Source organism: Hyperolius riggenbachi, chromosome 5 (genome assembly GCF_040937935.1).
Source record: "Hyperolius riggenbachi isolate aHypRig1 chromosome 5, aHypRig1.pri, whole genome shotgun sequence".
NCBI classification, from domain to species: domain Eukaryota; kingdom Metazoa; phylum Chordata; class Amphibia; order Anura; family Hyperoliidae; genus Hyperolius; species Hyperolius riggenbachi.
Genome location: NC_090650.1, coordinates 353,201,231 through 353,221,944, shown reverse-complemented (window position 1 = coordinate 353,221,944; position 20,714 = coordinate 353,201,231). Strand labels below are relative to the sequence as shown.

The following is a 20,714-nucleotide window of genomic DNA, read 5'->3' as shown; positions in this document are numbered from 1 at the left end:
TGGGGAGGAATAGAGCGCTTGTAGCCAAGCTATAAAGGAGGACCCAAACCCCCAGTGCTGTAATACAAAATACAGATATTCCCATGAGAGCGTATCGAACGCCTTGTAAATGTCCAAGCTTAAACAGACACCTGGGATTTTCCTATAATGCAAGCTCTCGAATACTTGGATTGCTCTGTAGACTGCGTCTGGGGCTTGGCGCCCTGGGACGAAGCCCACTTGGTCCTTGTGGATCAATTGGGGGAGAAACTGGGTAATCCGGGTAGCTAAAATCTTGCTTAAGAGTTTAATATCCACATTGAGCAGTGAGATGGGGCGGAAATTGACTATTTCTATGGGCTCTATATCTGTTTTTGGTAGCATAGCTATGTTAGCTTGAAGGGTATCTTGGCCTGGGGGTTTGTTTTTGTTGTATTCATTAAACATTTGGGATAGGAGAGGAGCTACTAAGGGACCGAATTTCTTATAGAAGAGAGGGGAGTAACCGTCTGGGCCTGGAGATTTTGTAGTTTTTAGTGATTTTATGGCCGCTAGAACTTCCTCAGACGTGATATCAGCGTTTAAATATTCTATATCTGTCGCTTGGGGAGATGGGAGATGTACTGAGGCGAAGAATGTTTCAAGGCGGGCTCTGTCAATTGCTTTTTCTGACTTGTATAGCTTCTGTAGGAAGTTATGGAAATATTGGACTATTTTGCATGGGTTTGTGGTAGGGGGATGGGATTGATCTTTTATTCGCAGTGTGGGTGGCTTATATCTACGATTTTTCAATCGGTTTGCTAGCAGGGTATGAGGCTTATTGGCCCATCTGTAATAGAAGTTTTTCTGCCACCGAAGTTGTTTTTCAACTTCGTCGCTAAGTAATGCGTCTAGTTGGGACCGTAGCCTATCTCTAGAAAGTCTGGAAGAGGTAGTTGGGGAATTCTTCCAAGCTTGTTCAGCTTCTTCAAACTGTTTAGTCAGATCTGAGATTTTTTGGGATTTCTGTTTTTTAAGGTAGGAGGCATAACTAATTATTCTCCCTCTAACTGTGGCTTTCAAAGCTTCCCAAAGGGATACTGTGGAGGTGACAGAGCCTCTATTGGTTTCCAAATAATCGGTAAGGAATGAATGTATTTTTCCTAGGCACTCTTGTTTGGTGAGCAGGGAGTCATTAAGTCGCCACTTGAAGTCCCTGCCTCTTGGAATCAGGGAAGACAGCTGAATTTGCACAGGGTCGTGGTCCGACCAAGTAACTGAAAGTATTTTAGCTGTGGTAACATTATCTAGGTATGGGGCTTGCATGAAGAAATGGTCGATTCTGCAGAAGCTCCCGTGGGGGTTTGAATAGAAGGTGTAATCTCTTTTTACTGGGTTGAGTTCGCGCCAGACATCTAACAGGCCTCTACCTCTGAATAGGCGAGAAACTGTTTGCGCTTGAGTTCGAGTATAGGGGAGGGGAGCTGCTGCAGAACCAGGTTTAGAGGCCTTATCCAACTCCACATCCAAGGCCATGTTTGTATCCCCGCACATTATTATCATTCCTTCTCCATGTTGAGACACAACCTGGAGAAGGTGTGACAAAAAACGGTCTTGGAACTGGTTGGGGGCATAATATGAAACCAAGGTGACCCTAGAGTCATATAAAGTCCCTTTTAGTAATAAGTATCTCCCTGTAGGATCCGCGAGTGTGTGATCACATTTGAAGGGGAGGCCTCTCCTGAAAGCTATGGAGACACCACGGACCTTCTCTCTAGCACATGAATGGAAAGCCAATGGAAAATGCCTACTTAGATATGAGGGATGGCTTGTTCTGGAGAACCTCGTCTCCTGTAAGCATATAATGTCTGTGTGAGTAGATTTATAATAGTGGAATGCTTTGCCTCTCTTATGAGGCGAATTGAAGCCTTGGACATTGTGTGAAACTATTTTCAATAATGTGTTAACCATATCCGGTGTCTAGAGAGAAGGCCCATGAGAGTGGCAACCACATGATCACATAGGTCCGTTTGACCATAGGCAGTAAATACAATTGCATGCACAGGGAGGGCTCAGGACAGGAGAAAGGAAGGGGAGAGGCGAGAAGAAAGAAATGAGAAAAGAAAAAGAGGACAGTTAAGAACCTAAGGTCGTTCCGCCATGCTTCCCCAACGCAGGGAGACACGGCAGAGTAATGGCCTAACTCAGCCCGGGTCTGGGCAAGTATGACCAGGCTCGGTGCTGGCACACAAGCGAACAGTTTTTCGCTTGTCGGGGGGAAAATGAACCCGCCCCGGCTGCATGGCCGCTTAAACTTCAAATACAACAATAACACTATCCCACAGATATATGGCCGTGGGCCTTTGTACTAAAAAAAACTTTGCAACAGAAACTGAATTAAACATACAGCCCGCCAACCCGTTTCAACCTCCTATTGCCATAGCAATATCAATTGTAAGCAACTTTCTCTAGAGGAGCATTAGGCAGTGATAAGCATAATTAACACAAGAGCATGTGAAAGACATAGGTATATTATATAAATGGAAGAAAAAATCCCAATTAAGAAATATAAATGGCAGGCTAGAATAAATGGCAGGCCTAGCGCTTGCCTAGAGGTCTCAAGAACGCACCGTTCTTGAGACCTCTAGGCAAGCGCTAGGCCTCAGCGTTTGGAAGGCCGCTGAAGGCCGCAGTTGTACTGAAACAAGATTATATTCAGCAAAAAAGTGAAAAAACAACAAAAAAAAAAAAAAAAAAAAGAAAAACTAGTTAGACCCATGAAGAACCAGTTCAGGTCCAGGGTCAGTATTGAGGTGATGTCTGCATCAGTTAGTGCGGGCAGTTAGTGCGGGCAACACACGAAGATCAGCAGAAGAAGTAGCCAAAAGGAAAAAACAAACAATATGTCTCATCCAGGGTCTGAGTGGGTGCTTGGTGCTGGAGCTTCCTTGTCTCGATGCTTGGGCTGGTGCTGGGACTTTGCTCTTTCCCACAGAGGCTGTGATCGGGGAGAACCGGAGCTGCGAGGTGGGGAGGAGGCCGGCAGAGAGAGTTTTAGCCTTTCCAGCTTTCGTTGAGCCTCCTCTGGATTAGAAACCACATGGACTCGGTTGTTATATGAGAACATCATTTTAAAGGGGAATCCCCAGCTGTATTTTATATCATGTGCCTGGAGGATTCGGATATAGGGTTTCATCTCCCTCCGTCTTTGGATTGTAGCAGGTGCGAGGTCCGCGAAAATTTGGTAGCGGTGGCCCTGGAACTCCAGGTCCTCTTTATCCCGTGCAGCTTTTAAAATAGTTTCTTTGGACCTGTAATAAGTGAACTTGATAACAATGTCTCGGGGGAGGCCGTTGGGTTTAGCAGGGCCTAAGGCCCTGTGGATTCTGTCGAATTCTAGCCTATCAATGGGCAAGCCGGGGACCAGCTCCTGGAACAGGGCGGTGGCTGTAGAGGTTAGATCGACTATGCTCTCTGGTAGGCCTCTTACTCGCAAATTGCCTCTGCGGGCCCTGTTTTCAAAATCTTCCATGCGTAGGTGTACGGCCTGGAGGTCTGTCTGGGTTGCCTCCTGATCCTTCTCATGTTCATCTAGCACGACATCGACATTGTCCATGCGGCGCTCTAGCTCGTTTGTTCTGGAGCCTAGGTCCCTTATCTCTTTAGAGAGGCGAGTGGCTAGTTTACTTGAGGCCTCCTCTAGCTCTCTCTGCAAAATCGCCTGGAACATATCAAGGAGTGCCTGGTCCCTGGCTGTAAGCTGCTTAGGTGCTCTGGATCCTACCTCGCTCTGGCGACCTGTAGCCTGTGACACGCTGAGGCTGGTGGCCCTGCTTTCTCCATCCGAATCGCTATCCGGGTGCTCCGGCTCTCTCTGCTGACTCTGCTGGCTGGAGCCGGGCGCCATCTTGGATCTCCGTGCGCGCGTCTCTTGTCGTGAGGACTCGGCGGAATCCTCCTCTTGTCGGCCTTTTTTGCCACCCATCTGTTACCGGGGCGCTGCGGGGTCTATTGGGCAGCAGTCGAGCTACTTTTGTGGGTGTGGGAGCGGTTGAAAATGCGCCAATGCAGCCGGGGAGTGCGGAGCTCGCTCAGAGAACGTCCATCACGAGCAGCCGCTAGCCACGCCCCCCCGTTATGACCTTTTTTAAATGTTTTTATTTTTGATGGTGTGTTTTTTGGAATACAATAAAGATTGGTTAATATATTGATACTTATTAGTCTGGTGCTGTTTATGGGGGTTCCTTTTCCTACTCCTCTTCTGCAGTAGACAAAGATGGCTGCCTCACACTCGCTGTGCTCTATAGATTTCTTGTACGGTTTAATAATGGGTGAAAGTCTGTTTTAAACATTGTTAAGGGTTTTCAAAGACCCCTGTAAAATGTGTGAACAGAGAATATTTCTGAGATCTTCTTTCCCAATAACAAACTGCTCATTGAACTAGAGCAGTCCTTTCCTTTCTCTTGCTCCTACTGATCTGTACTGGGGTTTTTCCATGGCCATTCAACATAGCTCTGCACTTGACCTCTCCGATTTTGACCACATTTTTTTTTCCCTGTCATTCGATACCCTTAATTTCGCCTCAAACCAAATTTTAGTGTAAAATTCCGAAATTTGGCTGAGCAGTGGCTCAGTCAAAATGGTCAATTTTGACATAGACCAATTTTCAAAAAAATCATAGCTTTGTCAAAAATCATTGCACAGACGGCAGATTGAGCTAGTTGGGAAGGTATTTATCTAAAGCAGTGGTCCTCAAACTAACGCTTAGGGGTCACTTATCACGGGGAAAAAAAAATGTGTTCAAAATCGGAGAGGTCAAGTGCAGAACTATGTCGAACGGCTATGGAATTACCCATTGGTAATAGAAGTTGCCCACACCCACAGACAGGTTTTCCCATACAGTGGTGATTTTGTAGCTCAGGAACCAAGATAGAATTTAACTCTGTGTGTTAGTCTTAAAGGGAACTTTGTAGCAAATTAAAATATAGAAAATGAACCTCCTGATAAAGAAGGTACATAATGGAGCATGGCTGTTGGAGGGGGGGGGGGTTAGACTGTGGTGATCAGTATTACTTACCTACGATTGGCTGAGACCCCACCCCCAGAGGCATTTTCTGTTTTGAGCCTTTTTTTTCATTTTAGATATTTTCATTCTATTCTGGCCTTTAAAGGGAACCTGAGCTGTAAGATATATGGAAGTTAACGTTTATTTCCTTTTAGACAATGCGCGTTGCCTGGCTTTCCTACTGATCATTCTGGCATCAGTAGTGTCTGAATCACACACCTGAAACAAGCATGCTGCCATTAAAGAGAAACAAAGGTAAGACTGATATGGAGGCTACCATATTTATTTCCTTTTAGGCTGCTTTCACAGTAAGACGTTACAGGCGCACGTTAGTGCAGCCTGTAACGCAGCCCACCAGCAATGAAAAATCAATGGGCTGTTCACAGTGCCCACGTTGCGTTACACTGTAACGCCGCACGTTTAAAGAAAGTGCTGCATGCTATACGTTATATGCGGCTAAGCCGCGTTAGACTGTTTGCACATGCGCAGTAATGTTGGTGGAGGAGGTCTCCCCTTTTCCTCCGCGGCCAGCCACATGGCTAATTAATATTCACTGCACTGAGTGACGTGCAGTGTTTACTTCCTGGAGCGGCCGCTCTGTGCGGCGATTGGCTGGCGGGGACTAAGTGATGCGGATCACGTGGTCTCCGCATCTCACATCACAAAAAAGGCGCACCAAGAGCTGCATAACGCAGCTCTAGGTTACGTCCGCCTCCAACACCACCAGGCGTTGCGTTAGGGGCACGTTATGCGACCTATAACTCCCCTAAAACGCAACGTCCTGGTGGGAAAGAGGCCTTAACCATTTAAAGACCGCAGTGATTGAGATCTACGCCCTGTATTGGTGGGCTCCTGGCTGGCAGGACGTAGATCTCAATCACTGTCCGCAGCACGCATCCGCCGTTTCCGCTGCTCCACGCCAATCGCGCCGCTCAAACCCGACGATTCTCGCCGCATCTCACAGGCTCTGCCTGTCTCTATGACGGCAGAGTCATGTGAGCGGGTCAGGAGCCGATTTCATTGGCTCCTGGCCCTGTCTTTCAATGTAAGCCGTTCCCATTGGCTTACATTGAAAAACAGGGTCAGGAGCCAATGAAAGCGGCTCCTGACCGGCTCACATGACTCTGCCGTCATAGAGGCGGCAGAGTCTATGTCCTGGGGGTCTCGGCGAGCGGCGATGACGGCGGTTGCGGCTGGTATGTGCGGCGATTCGTCGGGATTGGACGAGCGGTCTCTGGTCTTTAAGTGCCCAGAGACTGCTGGTCCTTAAATGGTTAAACAATGGCAGTCCTGTTGCTCTTCCGGCATCAGTGAGCCACAACCCTGAAAGAAGCACATGGTTAATCCAGTCAAATTTGAGCCAGAGCTCCTGATTTGCCTGTATGTTCAGGGTCTATGGCTACAAGTATTCGAGACAAATGATCAGGGTGACAGCCAGGCAACTTGCATTGTTTAAAAAGGAAATAAATATGGCCGCCTCCATATCATTCTCACCTTGGGTTCTATTTAATAGTTTTAGCAATGAATCCTGAACAGGCATGCATATTAGATGCTTTTGACTCAAGTCTGACTGGATTAGCTGCATGCTTGTTTTATATGTGTGATGCAGACAGTATTGCCCGGAAAGATCAGGTGGACTGCCAGGCAACAGGTATTGTTTAAAAGTAAACAAATATGGCAGCCTCCATATGTCTATCACCTCGGGTTCAGTAACTAGCAATAACAACCACCATTCTTAGACAGGGTCAGCAATGGCAGCCTCCGTATTTCTCTCTTCACAGTTCCCTTTAGAGTGAATGGAGTTATCGGTGGATAAGGTAATACTTGCTGCATCCATGTGGGATGTAGTTATGACTTGTGATACGTCTGGGAAGCATGTTTAGTATTCCTTTTATTTATGTGCAGTTCTAAAAACGTGGCATTCTGGTGAAACGCTGTATCTTCTTGGGTCATCCATAATAATGAGTCCGGTTTCACACTGCTAACCAGCGTTGGCATTGGGGTACGGTGCCATGATCGAAACGCCAAGAACAGCCTTCAGGGATTTCTGTGGTAATCCCCTTCTGGCTGACAGCCAAGCAGGAAGTGAGGCTCTCTAGCACTCGCTTCCTGTGGCCAAATAAACCAATTGCGCGCAAGTGTATTGACAAAATACGCATGCGCCCCAACTCTACTGCACACATTTTTTAAAATATACGCGTTGCCATAGACTTACATTACATCCAGTTCACTGCATGTAGCCTACCAACCTAGGGATGTGATCGTGTCAGTGTTGCGGCGAATACATCACTTCTGCCGCATCGGGTCAGTCTAAAAGGCCCCATAGACTTGCATTGTGGAAAACCAGGCCAACACGCCAGTATGAAAGGAGCCTTAATCACAACCTAGATTTTGTATCTGAATTTCTGGCAATTTTGGCACATTATCAATGGTTGGGTTGCCGGCATTCACATTTAGCGTGGCCAATGTGGAGTTGATGTTTGTGGTTTACAATGAGAGAAAACTTGAAGGGAACCCGAGGTGAGAATAATATGGAGGCTGCCATATTTATTTTCTTTTAAGTAATACCAGTTGCCTGGCTGCCCTGCTGGTCCTCTGCCTCTAATACTTTCAACCATAGGCCCTGAACAAGCATGCTGAAGGTCGGGGGTTTCTGACAATATTGTCAGAACTGGAAAGATTAGCTGCATGCTTGTTTCTGGTGTAATTCAGTTCACTACTGCAGCCAAATAGATTAGCAGGACTGCCAGGCAACTAGTATTGTTTAAAAGAAAATAAATATGGAAGCCTCCTTATACCTCTCACCTCGGGTTCACTTTAAAGGACAACTGAAACGAGAGGGATATGGAGGCTGCCATATTTATTTCCTTTAAAGCAATGCCAGTTGCCAGGCTATCCTGCTGATCCTCTGCCTCTTAATACTTTGTCATAGACCCTGAACAAGCATGCAGCAAATCTGATGTTTCTGACATTATTGTCAGATCTGACAAAATTAGCTACATGTTTGATTCAGACACTACTGCAGCCAAATAGATCAGCAGGGCTGCCAGGCAACTGGTATTGTTTAAAAGGAAATAAATATGGCAGCCTCCGTATACATCTCACCTTGGGTTCCCTTTAATAGTTGTAGCAATGGACCCTGAACAAGCATGCAGATTAGAAGTTGTCCTTTAACGTGTACCGCGGCAGTTTTCAAAGTGAATAAAAGGGACACAGAGATACGTTCCCATCTGAAGGACATGCCTCTGTTTTTGCTCTGCTGTCAGGCAAACCAACCCTTCCCCCACCCTGCCGTGCTGCGCTGTCTTTTTGCGGAAATTGCATTTGGTATGTATTTATTTATTGTATTGATAAAGCGCCAACATATTACGCAGCGCTGAATCGTCTGGTAGCGCTTCCCCTGGTTTAATTGGTTTTGACACCACCCCACGGGGACACACAAGCGTGGCACTTGGGTGATCAGGACTGAGCGAGTCGATGGGAAGTAACGGAATCGAGAATGTTGTTTGCACAAACGATGGTATGAAACGGTACTACCGCTGTCCATACATTCACATGGACAGTGCTTGAGTGAGGAGCACCGTGTCCGTCGTTTAACGGTGAACCTGCCCTAAAGCTGTAAACTGTACCAAGCCAATTTACATTTTTAGGAAGAGGTAGGTGAAGTCATCAGGCCAGGAGAGTGTGTCCACAGCTGAGCTGTGAAGATGTACAGACTGTTGGTAGAAGGGCCCATCTATACAGTGGTAAGACGGGGCATACTATTGTGTTCTAATAACCTGATTATTGAAGGGGGCAATTTGGGATAGATTATGGTAAACCTATTTTTTGTTCACTTTTTTAGTACATGTGATCATCTTTGCTTTTGATAGCAGATTTGTATGCATGTATCAAGCATTAATTATACCTTAAAAATATTTTGCATGGATTTCCCAAATATAAGATGCACCGGTGTAAATGTTGCATGGGTTTTTTTCATTGTGAATTGCACAGGTATGTAAATTCTGCGCCTTGCACATATATGCGCATATATTGCAGTCAATATATGTTTGAACTTTCTTGTAGCTTGTGGAAAAATTAACTTGGCCTTAAAATAATGCCTGAGGAAGAGAACTGTGTTCTCAAAACTTGCCTCTGATAATATATGAGCCAATAACAGGAATCTTTCGGTGAGGGTTCTCCTTCCCTTTGTAGCTGAAATGTCACCGTAAGGCAGTGTTTCTCAAACCTGTCCTTGTGACTCCCCAACCGTGCATGTTTTGCAGGCAACCTCACCTATGCACAGATGGGGTAATTAGTGTCTCAGCTACATGGAACACCTAGCTGAGACACCAATTACCCCACCTGTGCATAGGTGAGGTTGCCTGCAAAACATGCACGGTTGGGGAGTCACAAGGACAGGTTTGAGAAACGCTGATGTAAGGAATGGTGATTCCATCTGAATGCCTCCGTTTTTCTGCTCACAGTGGGTTTGAAGGATGGTCAGTGACGTGCAAATCATTCTGAATTGATGCAGAATTATGCAAATGTAGGCAGGTTGAAAATGAATCGATGAAAATCCACACTGTCCATTTTTTGCATCTAAAAAGTTCATAATTCTGCATAAACTTTGAATAATTTGCACCTCATTGATCGTCCCTGTTGGTGATCTTGCACGTAACCTTTATAAACTATACATTTTCTCTGTTGGAATTTGTATTCATATGCAGGCTCTACGATACCTAGCAGAATGCCGGGCCAACCGAGAGAAGATGAGGTGCGAACTGGGAATGATGCTGAGTTTGCAAAATGTCATCCAAAAGTAAGTTCCAAAACCACAGATTATATTTTCACTCAGTAGAGGCAGAATATTCCATGTTTCCTGTGTGTCAAGAGGAGAAAGCTGAATGTTTGGCATTTGCTGCACTGTTATGATTAACCACTAGATGGGATACAAACTACATCTTTATAAGGGTCTGTGATGCTTAGAAATTAAAATACACTACAAATTACTACTGTGCTTTGTATTTTTCTTAGCTGTGGTTTTGTGTTAATCTGCCTTAGCATATCTCTTGGAGGCAATAATTGGGCGTGCACACGTTAAAGGGGCACTACGGCGAAAAATTGTAAAATTTAAAATATGTCAAACATATACAAATAAGAAGTGTGGGGTTTTTTTTTCAGAGTACGAGTAAAATGAGCCATAAATTACTTTTCTCCTATGTTGCTGTCACTTACAGTAGGTAGTAGAAATCTGAGAGAAGTGACAGGTTTTGGACTAGTCCATCTCTTCATGGGCAATTCTCAGAGATTTATTTATTTTCAAAAGCACTTAGTGAATGGCAGAATGGCCAAAAAACTGTGTAGCGAGCAGGGAAGCTGACCAGCATCATTGTTTAAATCCTTTTTAGGGAACATCTTTTTAAAGAATAAAAGCCTTTGCTGAGAATCCCCTATGAAGAGATGAACTAGTCCAAAACTTGTTGCTTCTGTCATAGTTCTACCACCTACTGTAAGTGACAGCAACATAGAGGAAAAGTTATTTATGGCTTATTTTACTCTGGGAAAAAAAAAACATACTTCTTATTTGTCTATGTTTGCACATATTATAAATTTAAAAAAGTTTCGCCATAGTGCCCCTTTAAGTACAGTTATCTGCACTGTACAGTGCTACAGAAGATGTTGGTGCTGTATAAATAAAAATTAATAATCTGTTTGCACCCTGAAAAGCATCAGAAAACTAAATTGCACCCCCACCTCGGATGTCCAGATACAGAGTTGGCGTTACTGTGGTCTTGAGCCATTCCAATCCAGGCTAGCAGTTGTAAACTACAGTGATGATCTCTCATGTCAATCCAAGATAGAGATGATGGGGGAGGGGGGGTGCTGTCAATTCTGGTTGCAGTAGGTGGGGCAATGGTATGTGGCTATGATGGAAGTCCTACACTCACACTGGTTAGTAAAAATCCTCAGTCACCAGAAACTCCACTTTTTGTTTACCTCCCAGCTTCTTTGGGTAGCCAAGGCAAGACATCACTTTTGTTTACTTCCGCCTTCATGAATAGGCATCATACTGAAAAAAGGAAAAGGGATTGGCCCTGCAAAAACCGCACCACAAAGTATGGAAAAATACAAAAAGCCTTTATTGAACCATATAATGATTAAAACCATAAAAAACACACATATGGATGAAAAAGTAATGCCCTCAATAAAGCAGTGATATCCATCATAAACATGTAAGTGCACATGAATAAAATAAACTGTGCAGCATCTCGCCGGCTGTCAATGAAAGTGAAAGATGGGGGAGAGGTGCCCAAAAGGTGAGACTGAGGTGCACTGAGCACTCAGTCAAATGGGGGAGTGAATGAGTGGGTGAAACGGAGGGAGGATATTGGATCTATCCCCTGTGCCGAAAAGCGGTGTAAGGAGCTAGTGCCAGAGAAGTGTGAGCACCCAGCTGATAGAGTGCACAGAGAGGGGAAGGTGGGCTGTCATGGAACAAGTGGTGTGCAGACAGGAGCTGAGTCTGGCTCACGAACGTGTGGAAAGGGGCTGTGGCCCAAAGATGCGGAGTTCCGTGTGTGTGAGTGCACGGAAAGAGGAGCTTACCGGTGGAGCTGACAGGAGGGCATCTGTGTGAGGGCCGTCGCGATTCGCCGCCTAAAGCGGCTTCTTCCGGGCATACAAACGCCCGTTCAGCGTGTGACTAAATAGGCGCATGTAATGACGCGCTATGACGCAAGACGACGGCGGCAGGAGGGCGGAGTCAGGGGTAAATGCAATGTGTGTGGCCAAACACAGGGATCAGTCTCCACGTACGCATTGACGTGGAAGGCTGTCCCCACCCCAGAGACGCCCATCACAGCCGCAGCCATCTTGCTGCAGGGCAAAACGGGCAGTAGTAATTAAAAACAAATATGGCACAAGCAATGTGTCTATACAGTAATAGATAAACTGACACAATGGCGTGGCTGCCGGACAGGGGACAAGGAACGGGACACAAAGAGTGCAAGGTAATGTATCATGGTGTAACAACATGAAAGGGAAAGACAACAGAGTACACTGTCATCCTGTATACATGTATATAAACATGTATATAAACACACACTGCTGACACCCTCTGGACAAATCAGGTAATACAGGCTGGATAGAACAAATCAAACACAGTAGTCATCAGAGCAATAAGACATAAGATCATGAGTAAAAGTAAACAATTTGGGTCCAGTTGTCATTCCATAAGCGGAAATCCAGAGCGATCCAAGCTATTCATTTTCAGCAAAGGCTAGGAAAGATGTCTGTATCCCGGTCAGGTGAATTTCCAGGGCAACAACATCCAGCAAGAGCATTTGTATATGTAGAGACAAAAAGAACTCCAGATCTAGTGGAAACAAATTGTATTGTATAAATGACCTGCAAATATGTACACATATACACATAAAAAACCCCTGTGTTTGCATGATACAACCACAAACAGCGTAATGGATAAATAAAGCTGAAAAAATATATGTATATGATCTGAACACATATATCTATATATTAAGTGGAGAGATCCATGGTCAACTCACCAACAAACCATGGGGACAGTGACAAAACTGAAAAAACAACAACAACAACAACAACAATAGTTCAAGCATGCCAATGAAGCACACAGGTGAACAACCTGCACCAGATGCCAATAAAGGCACCGTCCCCAAGATCCCAACGGTCGAACTCACCAACGACCGCCAGGGACCCGAGTGATACCTGGACTGTGCAGTAAACGTGTGGACCACAAGTAAGCCCCCCGACACACTCCACCCAAAATCACAATGGTGGCATGGGGCACCGTGTCACGATGAACAGTGATGCAGCTGTCAGAAACGGAAAAGTGAGGGGATAGAACTCCACCCTACTCACAGAGGTGAAGTTGCAGGGCACGAGAGATCACCTACTCACTGGGTGTCTCTCCAAAAAAGGGGGGAAAAAGGAGGATGGTACCAACCAGACACGAGACGAGAGAAGTGTCAAAATAGCGGAAATCAATGCAAAAAGCCAAGGAATGAAAATTCCTCATTAAGACCTACCGGTGCTAGAGTACCAAGGTCGAAGATCCAGCGTGTCTCCTGTCTCAGAAGTAGTTGGGTGATGTCCCCACCCCTGGAAGAGAGATACACCCTAGATAAGCCACATACCCTCCAACCACGAGTACTGCCCCCATGTACATTGAGAGCATGTTCCGCCACCGGAGTCAATTGCTTACCATCAGCGCGGTCTCGGCTTGCCAGGCGTATGGTGGACATGTGTTTTTGAATACGGCTCTTCAACATGTTCCTTGTTTGACCCACATAGCATTTGTTGCACGGGCACCGTAAAAGGTATACCACCCCCTCAGATTGACAATTGATGTAATCCTTGAGTTTGTATATTTTGTTAGTCTTTTCACTGCAAACTTCTCTCGTGGGTAACATCATCTCACAGACATTACACCTCCCACATGGGAAGCTACCACACACCACTGGCTTTCTCTTATGCCGGCGTTGAAAATGGCTTTGGCAAAGTTGATCCTTTAGATTGGTGGCTCTCTTTGCTGTAATGGATGGTCTCACTGGAAGATACCTGTTTATAATGGGATCAGTTTGCAAAATGGGCCAATGTTTAGAGATTATACCTCTCAAAGTACTCCAGCTGCTATTATAAGGTGTACAGAACCTCACCAAATCATTTTGTCTCCTTCGTGTCGAGTATAATAGCTTCTCCCTGTTGGTGTTTGTTGCCCTTTGATATGCTTGTTCAATTACACGTCTTGGATATCCCCGATTTCTGAATCTTTCCCTCAGCAGCACTGATTGTGCCTGGAAATCCGCCTCATTGGAACAATTCCTCCTCAGTCTAAGAAACTGTCCCACTGGAATGTTGTCTTTCAAGTTTTTAGTATGGAATGACTCATAATGTAACAAACCATTGACCGCTGTCTCCTTCCGATATAATGTGGTTTCGATCTGCCCACTATCTGAAAAAGAAAGATGCAGATCAAGGAAGTCCAAGGACTCCAAAGACATTTGTGAGGTGAGTACAATATTTAGGTAATTTTTCCCCAATGTCTTAATAAATTCAAGTGCCAACGATTCAGAACCGTCCCAAAGGATTAAGATGTCATCAATGAACCGATGCCAGCCCAATATATGGGCATGAAATCTCTCAAAGCCCGACCCCCAGACCACCTCTCGCTCCCACCAGCCCAAAAATAAATTGGCCACTGATGGGGCACATTTGGCTCCCATGGAGATTCCATGTACTTGTAGGAAAAACCTACCATCAAAAGTAAAGTAGTTGTGTTTTAACACGTAGTCCAGGAGGGTTAAGTGGAAGTCATTGAATTCAGACCTGGAGATCGTGGTCGAGGCCAGGAAATATCGAACTGCTTCCACCGCATGATGGTGTCCTATATTGGTATACAAGGATTCGACGTCCAGTGAGATCATGATAGTACCTGGTGGGATATGCACGTGATTTAGTTTTGTGATTAGATCTAAAGAGTCTCTCACATAAGAATCAAGAGTACACACATGTTCCTGCAAAAAAAAGTCAATAAACGAACAACTCTTCTCAATTAAACTACCAATCCCTGAAACTATAGGTCTTCCCGGTGGTTGGTCCTTATTTTTGTGGACTTTGGGTAATAAATAAAACGTGGGTGTTATCGGTTTGTTGACAGTCAAATATGCATATTCCCTTTGAGAGATGACTCCAGCTGACCTGCCTTGGTCAAGTAAATGATCTAACTTGGACTTGAATACCTCACTCGGATTAGAAGTCAGAGTTCTGTAATATTTTGTGTTACCTAATTGCCTATTGGCCTCCTCGATGTAACTGTCTACTGGCCACAAAACCACATTCCCTCCCTTGTCAGCTTCCCGAATGATGACATCATCACGATTGGATAAATTAGTGATGGCCAATCGTTCTTCCCTAGTGAGGTTGTCCCCACCGTTGCCAATATCCCTCAATTTTTCAATTTCCTTAGATACTAATTCGAAAAAAACTTTTATTACTGGGTATGTGGACATATTGGGAAGAAAGGAGGATCGAGGTCGGAACTTACCCTTGCGTCGGGTGTCCATTGATTCGGATTCATTCCCGCTCTCATTTTCACCAAGCAATTCCATCAGGTCTTGGAACACCTGTCTGTCAACTGCATCAGGTAAATTGATCAACTCCCTCATCTGGGGGGTGGTAGAATCATTGTGATACATCCTTTTCAAAGTGAGTCTCCGGCAAAATAGGTACAAGTCCTTAATGGTTTCAAAAATATCTATCTTTTTGGTGGGTGAGAAGGTTAACCCCCTGGCCAAAACTTTCTCTTCCGGGGGGGTTAGTTTAATGGAGGTCAGGTTGATGATCTGTAGGGCATCTATAGAGCTGTTGTCTCCTGACTCACTTCGTAACGTTTTCTCTTCGGATCCCTGACGCCCCCTAAGCCTCTTCCTTTGATAAGCCCGACCCCCCCCCCCCCCTCCTCCTTCTCCTCCTAGTCCCTCCACTTCGCTGTCCGATTCTAAAAAATCGGTGCTCATTTCTGAGACTGAGGTGTACATGGGGATACCTGGTGTTCCTGTGGGTCGGGGGGTGGGTTGGTTAGGCCTGGGGTGCTTGGGATTTCTCTTCCTATATTTCTTCCCTTTCCTATTGCCCCCATGTTTCCATCTGAAGGCTTGGCCTGACGCATAGGCCTGACTCAGCTCCTGTCTGCACACCACTTGTTCCATGACAGCCCACCTTCCCCTCTCTGTGCACTCTATCAGCTGGGTGCTCACACTTCTCTGGCACTAGCTCCTTACACCGCTTTTCGGCACAGGGGATAGATCCAATATCCTCCGCCCGTTTCACCCACTCATTCACTCCCCCATTTGACTGAGTGCTCAGTGCACCTCAGTCTCACCTTTTGGGCACCTCTCCCCCATCTTTCACTTTCATTGACAGCCGGCGAGATGCTGCACAGTTTATTTTATTCATGTGCACTTACATGTTTATGATGGATATCACTGCTTTATTGAGGGCATTACTTTTTCATCCATATGTGTGTTTTTTATGGTTTTAATCATTATATGGTTCAATAAAGGCTTTTTGTATTTTTCCATACTTTGTGGTGCGGTTTTTGCAGGGCCAATCCCTTTTCCTTTTTTCAGTATAGTACAGTGTTCATTGGCCTTTCTGCACACATGTCATTATATAATTATTATCTGTATATTTATTAGCCTTTCATACATTATATTATTGATGGTGCTTGTCCATCTCTTGGCATTGTAACTTTCATGAATAGGCATCATCAAATCTTCCATGCTAGACATGCTACGTTGGAGACATGGGTGGAGGGGGACAGAGGAAGGCGAAGGTTCCGCAGTGATGACTCAGTTCTTCATAGAAACCTGCAGTGAAAAGTACTGCGGGCACAATACTTTTCTCCGCCAGAGAGACGGAGGGAGTGCACTGCGCATGCATAAAACTGGCCGCAGTTACGGGACCCGGTACCAAAGAGGGAGAAGACAGAGGACGGCGGCGGGGGAGCGATCCGTGCGGATGGGGCTGGGGGAAGCGTCGGGTATGTATAAAACTTGTACCCCGTCTCATCTCTGGTTTCCTTTAAATACTGCACACGCAAGTGAAACGACAAAATGCACATGTCCCATTCAGAAAGAACAAAGTTGTTCAAACAACTTGTACACTTGTGACCAAACTGCAAGATAGTTGTGCAGGATAATCCGCTGGATTAATCTGGCAAAGCACCTATTATCAGTTGGTCGTCTTGTTGCCCATACACATGCCCAACTGTCTTAACAGACCAAGATTAGATGACAGTTGGGCAGATTGTTTGGATGTTTGTAATGAGCATTGGTAAATAGGGCTGCACGATTTTAGGAAAAAATTGAAATTGCGATTTTTCTCTCAAAAATTGCGATTTCGATTTTTTCACGATTTTCTTCAAATCGAGCTTTAGCACTAAATTCACAATGCCCCCAGTATAGTTTAGCCAGCTATAGGTTTCACAGTAAAGGTTAGCTAACTATAGGTGCCCCAGTATAGATAAGCCAGCTATAGGTGTTGCAGTGCAGGTTAGCCTGTTTAGGTACCGCAGTACAGGTTAGCCAGTGTCGGTATCGCAGTACAGGGTAGCCAGTGTATGGTGCCGCAGTACAGGGTAGCCATCCTGATCCCCTTTAGTGTAACCAGATCCCCCCCGCCTCCCCCCACACATACAGTCGCACACACCTGTAGTGTATATAGGCTGATCCCCCTTAAGTGTATATTGCTAGATTCCCCCTTTAGTGTATATATAGCCAGATCCCCCTCCCCCCCCTTAGTGTATATAGGCAGATTCTTTCCCCTCCCTTTAGCCAGACCACCCCTTTAGTGTACATAGGCAGTCCCTCCCCCTTAATGTATTTAGCTAGATCCCCCTTTAGTATAGGCAGATCCCCCACTTTAGCTTATATTGCCATATCTCCCCTTTAGTATAGGCAGACACACTTCCCCACTTCCCTTTAGTGTAGATCCCCTTTAGTGTGTATATAGGCAGTCCCCCCCCCTTCCCCCGCTTAATGTATATAGCCTGATCCCCCTCTTTAGCACATATAGCCAGATCCCCCCCTTTAGTATAGGCAGATACACTCCCCCCCCCCCTCCCCCCTCCTGTTAGTGTATATAGGCAGATCCCCCTCACGATGGTACCTGCTTCTCTCCTGGCCCCCTCCTCCAGCAAGTTCTGATCCCATGCGGCTTCACCGCATTAGAGTGTCGCGCAGTGAGCCGCAGTGAACAGGCAGCGAGTGTTGCTTGGTAACGGTGGGCGCCAGGAAGTGATGTCACACTTCCTGATTCAGGCCCCGCAATACTCGGCAACACTCGCTGCTTGTTCACCACGGCTCACCGCGCAGCAGTCTAATGCGGTGAAGCCAAACGGGATAAGAACTTGCTGAAGGAGGGGGCCGGGAGAGGAGTAGGTAGCAGCGGCTCCAAAAATCGCAACAAAACCGACACTTTGACGATCTGAAGATCTTCAAGCCCCTGATCGCGATTTTCGGTTTTAAACCGAAAATCGTTCAGCCCTATTGGTAAATCTTCCCTTTTGCCCTTGAAAGCTAACTTGTCAGCATGGCTTGTTATCTATTATAAGCAAGGGTGGATGCCGACATCTCTTGCACAACTAGCTGTGCTAGTTCTAGGGAAGCTGGGCAATTTTGTGTGATGCTGCCGACTCAGATAGTAGGATCCCTTAGCCAATGCAACCCATAAGGACAAACTTGTGAGTTCCTAAAGACAAGTATACACATTCCCAGCACACAGAAACCCTGGTGACGGATCCACAGGCCAGAACAAATATGACATTCAAAAAATGTCACGGACCGTCCAAAACAACCGCAGAGACGTTGTAAAGGTTAATAAGTTGATTACGGAGTGCTTTGCTTAGGTTAAACGTGCCTTCTCCTGATAACTGAACCCACAATTATCACTAGTTTTAGTAGAATCTGCCTGAATGAATCTCCCCTTGTAGAACACATTGGAACAATGTCTGATGTTTGCATCTTTCCTGCAGCAAGACATTCCAAACATTAACCCCTTCATCCCTCATTGCCTGCTTGACTGCACTCCGCTTGTGTGGGAGAAATCTTGGCGCAGGCCCCCTGGCAGTGAAGGGCTAATCTGATTTCCAAAAGGAAACTAAACTTTAAAGACATTTATGTTATGTCAACTTGGGAACTCTTTGTCAGCAGAAACATAAAATGTCAAGTCTGACTTCAAGTCAAGCTTAAAGACATATTTACTTGACTTTTCCGAAGAGCAGAAGTGACACCTTCCACAGTTCAGCACGGAGATAACACTGAGTGCATGCGATGCTGAGCATAATCAAGAGCAGAGCACTTTGTCAATGCTGGTATTTATGCATGCTTCACACATTTTAATGTGTGCGTATGAACTACATTAAAACTAGCAGCTTCAACCGTTGTTAAAAAATTGAATTTTATGGCCTGTAAAGAAGGCTCTTCCCTCTGGTCACATCTTTGTTGTGTTCTTCACAAGCCAAACTTTTCTCTTTCTTTTTTCTTTTTTTCCCTTCCTCAATTATGTTCTCTTTTGTATAGCTTCTGATAATTTACATGCTAAATAATTGAGATGAGGGAAAGTCTAAGTACCCGCTTTTTGTCAGATCTGCCTCTAACAAGTGGAGGAAAATCCAGTGCACTAATCTGTTCTTCCCAGTTACAAGTCACTTAAGGTGATTAGGGACATTAATACAAGCTTCATTATCTGCTGTCCCTTAAAGGTACAAATGTCGCCCGTTAGGACTGGGAGTTGATCTGCTTTAGTGTTAACATTAACATTTCAAGTGTTTTTAAAGTGTCTGAAGCAGCTCTGGATGCCATGGAGCCTTCCCAGCCCCCTCTCTCTCTCTCTGTGCCCACAGTCCCTGTTTCCCTGCCCTCCCCCCCCCCCCCCCCCTTCACCCCTCGCTGGTCGAATACGCTCATGCAGTGCCTCATGAAGGCTTCTGTATTAGACACCCCAAGTAAAGATGAGTGGGTTTGTAGTGCGAATGCACAAGTCCTGACTCGCACATGCACAGTACGGATGTGCCTGTCTGGGCACACAAGTTTTTTCAAAGCCTTCAAAGGGGGACAACGGTGGACTGTGGGGACATAGAGGATTGGGGAGGCTCTAGCAGATTAATAGCTTTCCCTCTATGTCATACATGTCAAACTCCGTCCCGTGGGCCAAATCTGGCCCTCAGAGCCATTAAATTTGGCCCTCAAGTGGTTTCCCCACTTTGCATTATGTTTGGCCCACTTTAGACCACCAGGGAAGCTATATTGAAGGTGAAGTCCTAGAACACCATGGAAACCATATGGGGGAGGTAAAGGAAAGCACTAAACACCAGGGAACTGTATAAGGAAGTGAGGACCACTAGACTAGACAACAGGGAACTGTATGGGGGAGGGTGGCGCCTGTAGACTCCAGGGAACTGTATAGGGGAGGGAGAACCACAAGACACCAGGGAACTGTATAGGGGTTGGATGGGGCCATTAGACACCTGGGAACTTTATTAGGGAGGAAGGTGGCCTGTAGAGATTGAGGTTGGCCAGCGACTAGGTCCCAGTGTGCATTTTCGGCCCACTTTGTATTTGAGTTTGACACCCCTGCTCTACATAGATGAGCAGTTATTTATTTTTTATTTTTATTAGCATCATTTTAGATTTGATTTCATTTGTAAAATATATAATGAAATAGTTTACATCAAATTAGTTTGTAAGAGTTGTAAAAAATACTCTTAAAAACAGAAAAAACCCAAATACCGATATTGTTATATAGCACCAACCATTTGGATCGATGGATCGTTAGGTCGATTTGCATGTAAAGTATGCCAAATCGACCTAACGATCCATCGAAATGAAAATCGGACATGTTGGAAATAAACGAATCGACGGGAATCGAGCGGGAAATCGAGTGCGGGAACGCACCGTGTGTATTCAGCATTAGGCAGCTGACCCTGACTCAAGGTGGGATTTTGAAAATTTGGGTTAACTGGGAGAATGACGTACAATGCATAGAGGTATGTGTATCCAGCATGAACATAACTCTAAGCTTTCCTTGGGTAGCTTTGCCTCGGATCTGGTATACTGCTGTGCTTGTGGTCCTGTGTACCTATCTACAAATGGTCTAGAATAAAAACCAAAACAAA

General features: G+C 45.3%; 1 protein-coding gene across 2 annotated transcripts in view; it reads left to right on the top strand.

The window, feature by feature from the left end:
• ARMC1 (armadillo repeat containing 1) overlaps positions 1–20,714 on the top strand; it is a 66,502-nt gene that overhangs the window by 31,188 nt on the left and 14,600 nt on the right. For both annotated transcript variants that reach the window (XM_068237441.1, XM_068237440.1), the window contains exon 3: positions 9,733–9,824. In XM_068237441.1, the coding sequence (XP_068093542.1) occupies positions 9,733–9,824 (92 nt within the window). The remainder of the gene's footprint in view (positions 1–9,732; positions 9,825–20,714) is intronic.